At 46.4% G+C, this 8,155-nt stretch overlaps 1 protein-coding gene across 1 annotated transcript; it reads left to right on the top strand.

The window, feature by feature from the left end:
• The first annotated feature begins 763 nt into the window (after positions 1 to 763).
• LOC132519138 (lysine-rich nucleolar protein 1-like) lies at positions 764 to 2,204 on the top strand. The gene is given in 4 exon segments (XM_060147064.1): positions 764 to 1,544; positions 1,546 to 2,001; positions 2,003 to 2,149; positions 2,151 to 2,204. Coding segments are annotated over 4 exon segments (1,353 nt in total). The 5' UTR covers positions 764 to 848.
• The last annotated feature ends 5,951 nt before the right edge of the window (positions 2,205 to 8,155 follow it).

The following is an 8,155-nucleotide window of genomic DNA, read 5'->3' as shown; positions in this document are numbered from 1 at the left end:
TCCAAGGAAGAATAGATATGCCCAAAACAATAGCAAGGGACAGAGGATGAGAAGAAAAAAAAATGATTAAAAAAATTAAACTATAATAAAGGTATGTGATAATATATTCAAAATACTAAAAATTATCAACTAAGAACACTATGCCCAGCCAAGCTCTCCTTCAGAAATAAAGAAAAAATAAAGCTTACCCAAACAAATGAAAGCTGAAGGAGTTCATCACCACTAGAACAGCCTTGAAAGAAATCCTAAAGGGAGTTCTTTGAATGGAAGTAAAAGGATACTAATTAACATCGTAAAAACATATGAAGGTAGTGTGAAATTTCCTGGTAATGGTGACTATATAGTCAAAGTCAGATTGTCTAATGTGGTAATGATATTGCATAATTCACTTATAACTCTAGTTTAAAAGTAAAAAAATATTGAAAATAGCCGTAACTACAGTAATCCGTTATTGGATATGCAATATAAAATATATGTGAACTGCAACATCAATAACCTAAAATGTGGAGGAAAGGAGAATTGTAAAGTTTAGGAATGCTCTCAAAGTTAAGTTGTTATCAGTTTAAAATAGGGTATTATCATCTTAAGATATTTTACATAAGCCTCATTATAAGCCAAGGGGGGAAAAATCATGTAGTAATTATACAAAAAGAATAAAAAGTCAAAATACAGACAATGAAAGTCATCTAATCACAAAAGAAACCAGCAGGATAAGAAGAAACAATGAATCTACCAAAAAACCCAAAAACAAAACAACAAATGACAATAGTACACCCTTACCTATCAATAATTACTTTGGATGGCGGAACGGGCTCTCACGTGGAGGCGGGGAAGTTTGGCCTTCGGGAATGATCACTAAGACTTACAAGGGAGACCTGGGCCTTGGGCTCCCAGAGAAAAAGAAGAAGAAAAAGAAGGTAGTTAAAGAACCAGAGACTCAACACTTGGTTTTAAACAGTGACAGTTATTTTGCGGAGGTTTGTCCCACAAGAGCCACATCACCCTCGAAGAATATGGTCCAAGAGCAGGCACCCGAAATGCCTCTAATGAAGAAAAAGAAGGGCCACAGCACCGTCTGCGAGGAGCCCCTAGAACCTGAGACCATGTTACGTGCCAGACAGATTGAGCCATCGCCCAGCCCCAGGAAGCAGGCACTTGGTCCTTCTGAGTCCCTCGGTAGTGAAAAGAAGAAGAAGAGAAAGTCCGTGTCCCCTGGCTCAAGGGTGAAGACCTCCCCAGACCCCAGGCAGGGCGAGGGGGTGACCAGAGCTGGCAAGAAGCTCAAAAAACACAAGAAGGAGAAGAAGGCACAGGGAGCTACAGCCTTCTCAGCCAGGGACCCTTGGTTCCGAGAGGCCAGGGATGCTTTGTACACTTGCTCAGTTGGGAAAGGTGGCGTCCCTGAGAAGGCAGCCTCGGGACAGAAACGGAAGCAGGGGAGCCCCAGGGAACACAACATGAAGATGAAGAAGAAAAAGAAAATCCACCAGGAGGGAGATATCCCCCTGGGGCACCCTGAGCTCTCCAGGTCTGTGGAGAGCAGCCTGTAGGAAAGGAAGTAAAAAGAAGTCAGTCAAAGTTGAAGCTCCAGAATACATCCCAATAGGAGATGAGCTCAAGGCCCCTGTAAGGAAGAAAATGAAGTCCAGGAAAAAGGCAGAGCAGGCAGACACTGAGGAGCCCGCTCTGAAGAGGAAGAAGAAGAGGCAGGAGAGCAGAGTCGCAGGAGAACCTTGGGAGGAGCAGCCAGACACGGACTTGGAGGTAGTGTTGGAAAAGAAGGGCAACATGGACGAGGCGCACATAGACCAGGTGAGGCGAAAGGCCTTGCAAGAAGAGATCGATCGTGAGTCGGGCAGGACGGAAGCTTCTGACACCAGGAAGCAGACGGGAACTCAGTTTGGCCAATGGGATACTGCTGGCTTTGAAAATGAGGAACAGAAACTGAAATTTCTCAAACTCATGCGTGGCTTTAAAAATCTGTCCCCTTCATTCAGTCACCCCCCCTAACATGGTCGGCAGGCCCAACATGGCCCTCAGCAAGAAGGTGGCCGACACCCTGCAGCAGAATCTGCAGCAAGACTACGACCGGGCCATGAGCTGGAAGTACAACCGGAGGGCCGGCCTCGGCTTCTCCACGGCTCTGGACAAAAATCTTTTATATTGACAGGAATGCATCCAAGTCAATCAGGTTTGAAGGTTAAACTCTCCTGTCTTGTCCCCCAAAGCAGTTCTGTTATGCAGATGAAAGCCATAGGACAGTTGTCTCGAATCGAACTCCTGCAGAGATAAAGGACAACTATGTTGATGTGCTTGGAAAAACTGGGGTGAGGGCAGCTCATTTCAGGAACCAGGAGAACATGTGAGTGGCTGAAACCTACTGTTTTCTGTGTGAAGCTTCCATCCCTGTTGAAGACAGTGAATATCAATAGCAGTAGCTCACACTCATCTAGTGCTTACTGTGTGCCAGGCACATATGTCTCCCTTGCATTAATGTATTTAATCTTCATGATTCTGAAACAGGTGCCATTATTATCCCCATCTTATAGATGAGGAAACTGAAGTTCAGGAATGAAGTAATAACATTGCCTGGGGTCACCCAACCAGTAAGTGCCAAATGCACTTTTGTGCCCCAAGACCGATGTCACTGTTCACCACACTGAATGTCCCCTCTAGGGAATTTCACCCAGAATACTCATTGAGGATTAAAATGTCTCAACTGAGGAAACAGAAGCTTTTTACATGCCTAAAACTCAAACAGGAAGCAGGATTAATGTAAACAGGGAGAAGCAAGCTCATTTTCCCTCCCCCTTCTTGGAGTAGCCACAGGCAAAGAGGCCTCTGGATTGCCACCAGGCAGATGCGGCTGAGCTTCCTCTGCTGCTGGGAAATGTGCTTCTAAACCCATCTTGCCTTTTGCGTCTCCTTCCATCCCCAGTGGCAAGCTTGCATTTCATCTTTCTGCTTTAACTGGATTCTGAACAGGCGTTTTAGAGAGCAGGTGGTTAGTCCTCCACATGAACCGAAGGCACATTAATTCCCAGGGACGTGTTTATTGGATTCTTTTCAAACATGAGGAGGAGAATCCCAGGCGACTTCCCTGGAGGAGGTCGAATGCCGGGAGGCACAGACGTGGGGATGACAGGGCGTTGCCTCATCAGCCTGGGAACAGTGTTTCCAAGCCTTGATGCTACAGCCAGCCTCACAAAGCTCCAGGTATAGCCACCCGAGTGACATGTGACCACCTTCTCCGCATTCACCTAGCATTTTACTTCCCAAAATATCAGTTGTGATTGGGCCTTTTTCACACCACTTGGCTTGAACTCCTGCTACAGACATCCTGTCTCAGGCAGGCCTGGACAGCCAGGAAATTCAGTTCTCTCACGTGGCAGGGAGTGCTGTTCTCTCATAGGGGGTTGATTCAGCTTCCCATGAAGGAAACGAGTGTTTCCTCTCTGCTCCATCATCCTCAGTGTTGGCTTCATCAGGCTGGTGGAAAGATGGCTGTAGCAATTCCAGGCAGCGTATCAAGACACTAGACCATTACAGAGGAAGAAGAAAAACCTTCTTGTGGTTCAAGGAAACTTCCAGAAGCCCTTTGTCATAACTCCTTGCCCAGGAGTGGGTCACGTACCCATTCTTGAGCCAGCCCCTGGCATGTGGAGGGAGACTCTCAGGCCAGTCAGGAAGGAAGACTGAGGTTTGGATGCTGGTGAGATGAACACGGGTCCACTACTGTCCCATGGGGCAGAGGTGAGGCAGGCCTGCCTGGGCCCTGACCAACAAGCATCAGCCAGGTCTAGAGTCCTACGAGTCTGTGTTAGCAGTGATTCAGGTGGGCCACTTCCCTCAGAAGGTGAACTTGGCCTTTCACGGATTCAACCTTGAGATGCATAACGGAAGAGGCCTACATGGTAAGATTCTGCATTTGAGTTAGCTTCAGGGCACATCCCCTTCCGACAGGGGAATAAATCTTTCCCAGTCTTGATCCACACTACAGGAACTTGCCCAGTGTAAAAGGGACCAACCACTGCTTCTCTAATCATTTTTATCTTGCTGAGAGATCACACTACAGTTTGAGCCTGCTCGGCTGTCAGGAAGGATTGTGCTCAGCCATCTACCAGATGCTTCCGGAGACTGGCTGAGCGATTGTCCCTGACCTATCCCCACAGTGGTAGCTCTCACTAGGGTGTGGTGGTCAGGCCTTTCCCCTCTTGCTGTTCAGTGTCTTCAGTCTGTGTGTGATAGGATTTGACTTTCTAGCTCAGTGTGAATGAATGAGTTCCACTTGGCTTGGGAAGGTTTATTAAAGTCTGTTCCTGAAGCAGGGTGTAAGCAGAGAAGGCTGGGCAGCCCAGATGGCAAGATGCCAAGTGTCCTCAGATTGAACTTAGCCTTGTCTCGGCTGCTCTCATAGGTGCAGACCACTGTTGCTCTAGTGACAGCTCCTGCCCTGCAGTTAGCTGGGCCTCCGTCCTTTTGTAAATTAAACAACATTGTCTTGAGTCACCTACCCCCCTTTTTCCCCATGTCCTGGGCCCTCCTCAAGCTGTCTGCAAGTTTTTGTGGTGTGGTTTCCCATGTTTTTCCTCATTAGTTGACTCCGTGTAGCACACAGCCTGTCTCCACTGGAACAAGGCGGTTTTTGGATTTTTACTCAGAATCTGGGAGAGATGGGTGGGAGGTCTGGTATTTAAGCACAGCCAAGGTCTTAGCTGAATATGTAACAACACTGTTCTCGAACTTGTTGGCTGTTTCTCCCTTGGGGGTTGCTCACTGACTGACCCCCTCCTATGGCAAGGTCCTTCCCTCCTTATAACTGCCTTTATCCATCACCTCATGATTCTTAACCACTTTTTTATTCCTTGGGGTGATTCCTGCTGTTTTGCCTTAGCCCACTAGGCCCCTCCCTGAGGCCACCTTTCTGTAACTAGACTGGCCCATCAAAAGTATTTGCCAGGGGCTTCCCTGGTGGCGCAGTCATTGGGAGTCCGCCTGCCGATGCAGGGGACGCGGGTTTGTGCCCCGGTCCGGGAGGATCCCATGTGCCGTGGAGCGGTTGGGCCTGTGAGCCATGGCCGCTGGGCCTGCACGTCCAGAGCCTGTGCTCCGCGACGTGAGAGGCCACAGCAGTGAGAGGCCCACACACACACACACAAAAGAAAAAAGTATTTGCCAGATAGACACAGTTCTCCCCTTAAAAATTGTGTGTTCAGGGGCTTCCCTGGTGGCGCAGTGGTTGAGAGTCCGCCTGCCGATGCAGGGGACGCGGGTTCGTGCCCCGGTCCGGGAGGATCCCACATGCCGCGGAGCGGCTGGGCCCGTGAGCCATGGCCGCTGAGCCTGCGCGTCCGGAGCCTGTGCTCCGCAACGGGAGAGGCCACAGCAGTGAGAGGCCCGCATACCGCAAAAAAAAAAAAAAAAAATTGTGTGTTCAGCTCTGTAGACTTAGAACTGTTCAGGTTTGTGGTTGGAATAATGCCTCCATGCCCCGACCCCCCACCCCCTGTCCAAGTCCTAATCATTGGAACCTGTTAATCTGTTGTGATACAAAACAAAAGGGAGTTTAAGGTAGCAGATGGAATTAAGTTTGCTAATCGGCTGACCTTAATATGATTAGACTGGGCCTACCCAGATAATCCAGGATTAGAAATAGAAGAGGGGACAGAAGAGTCAAGAGACTTGCAAGAAACACTCAACAAGCTGTCACTAGTTTGAAGATGAAGGGACCACCAGCCAAGGAATGCAGGTGGCCTCTAGAAGCTGGAAAAGGCAAGAAAACTGATTCTCCCCTAGAGCCTCCAGAAGGAATACAGCCCAGCTGACACCTTCATTTTGAAGGTAAGCCCACTGGACTTCAGACCAGTAGAGCTGTAAGGTGGTAAAATTGTGACGTTTTAAGCCACTATGTCTGTAGTAATTTAAAGCAGCAATAGAAAATCAATACAGGCCTCATGCAGAGGTTTTTCTCACTTTCACCTTATTTCCTAAAATTTTTTGATTTTTTTTGTGTTGTTGTTCCATCATCCTTCATGTAGTAGTAGTAGTAGACTTCATCTCATCTAGGCCATGGTCTTCAGAGACTGGCTAATTGATTTAGTAACAGGCTGAGGAAACCACACAAGAACATAGAAAATCTAAGCTTCCACCTGGGCCAGGTAACATATGGTTCAGAGGCTGCTTTGGTGTAACGGATACCTGACCAAATGTGAAAGTCCAAGTCCAGGTTAATGGAAGAAGGGCATTAGGAATTCACTGACTCAGGCTTGGGCACTGATGCTGTCTGATGTGTACAGCCTTAAAGTAGATGACTTAAAAGTGCATAATTTGTAAATTCGCCAATTGATTTTCATTTGAATAGCATCATATAGTAAAAGTGGTATAGGAAATAATTTGAATGAAAATAATTTTGTGAAATAAAGGCCACTTGGGAACATTTGAGCAATACCAAAAAAAATTACTTTGAACATAAATGGATTAAATTCTCCAATGAAAAGACATAGAATAGCTGAATGGATAAAAAGAAAAAAACAAGGTCCAGTGATATACAGTCTACAAATACCCACTTTAGCTTTAAAGACACATAGATTGAAAGTGAAGGAATAGAAAAAGATATTACAAGCAAATGGTAACCCTAAAAAAGCAAGGGTAGCTGTAACCATATCAGACAAAATAGACTTTAAACTAAAAATGGTAAAAAGAGATGAGGTCATTATATAATAATAAAGGGGTAAAACAAAAATATCACAAATATTTATGCACCCAAAAACAGAGCACCTAAATAAAAATATAAACCAAATGCAAACAAAACTAAAATGAGAAAAAACCCAGCAATACAATAATAGTTGGGGATTTTAATACCCAATTCTCAACAATAGATAAACTATCCAGACAGAGAATCAGTTAGGAAACAACAGATTTGAACACGATTGACAAATGAACCTAATAGACATATACAGAACAGTCTATCCAACAACAGCAGAACACTCATTCTTTTCAAGCATACATGGAACATTTTCTAGAATAGACCATATATTAGGCCACAGAAAAGCCTTGGCAAATTCAAGAAGATTGAACTCATACCAAGTATCTACTCTGACCACAATAGCATGAAACTAGAAATCAATAACAGGAGGAGGAGGGGAATCAAGATGGTGGAGTAGGATGACACAGAGCTCACCTCCCCCCACAAACACATTGAAAATACATCTACATGTGGAACAATTCTCATAGGAAATTAAGCAGAAGTGGAAACTGGCAGAAGAACTCCTATACAACCAAAGCTGAAAGAACAATCTCCACATAACTGGATAGAACAACAACAACAAAAAACCCCCAAAACGCATCAGGTCAGGACCTGAGTCCCTAGGGGGGATCTATCAGGAAGAGAAGGTCTACACAGGCGGATCTCTGCCTTGGGAAGAGAGAGCAAGTCAAGCAAAAATCTAGGCATCCCAGACCCGGTGTCCTGCATGGAAGACACAAGCCCCCTTTCTGTTGGGAAATTTGTTCAGACAGACAGAAGGGATGGAGAAGCCTAGGCTTTACTTGCAAGGAGTGCACTTATGTTGGTTTGCCAACAGTCAGGTGGGAAAGAGCCTTACACTGGTGGCTGCTGCCTTGTCACACTCCCCAATCCGAAGGCATAAACATCACAGCCCCACTCATTCCACATCACAGCCTGGTACAAGATATGGGCAAAGACTTGGTCTAGCTGTGCAGAGACAGACTGGGGTGCCTGGGGTGTGATCCAGGTGGGATGAATGTGGCCATCGTCAGCATGTGCAAGGAGTGGTACAACAAGAGCATGATAGGATAAGTGCTGAGTCTCAGGCAGACAGTGCCTGGGAGAATGCTCAATCTGGCTACACAGAGACAGCCTGGAGGGCCTAGGGTGTGGTCCAGGTTGGGTTGTGGCAACCACTGTCAGCATGCTCAAAGGTATGCAGTGGTTTGTCTTCCAGTGAGAGCACCTTAGCTCTGCCCACTCCACAGTGCAGTAGACAAGTCCTGAGAGAAGTCTGCCACAGAGGCAGCATAGATATTAGATGGCAGGGCAGCCACCTCAATTCCTGCAAGCACAACTCCCCAACTCAGAGCTCCAGCCTACTCAAGGGCAAAGACTTGCACTATATCTGGGATGAACACAACAGAG

This window comes from Lagenorhynchus albirostris, chromosome 4, assembly GCF_949774975.1.
Source record: "Lagenorhynchus albirostris chromosome 4, mLagAlb1.1, whole genome shotgun sequence".
Lineage (NCBI taxonomy): Eukaryota > Metazoa > Chordata > Mammalia > Artiodactyla > Delphinidae > Lagenorhynchus > Lagenorhynchus albirostris.
The sequence above is the reverse complement of the archived record's forward strand: the minus strand, read 5'-3'. Positions and strand labels throughout refer to the sequence as shown.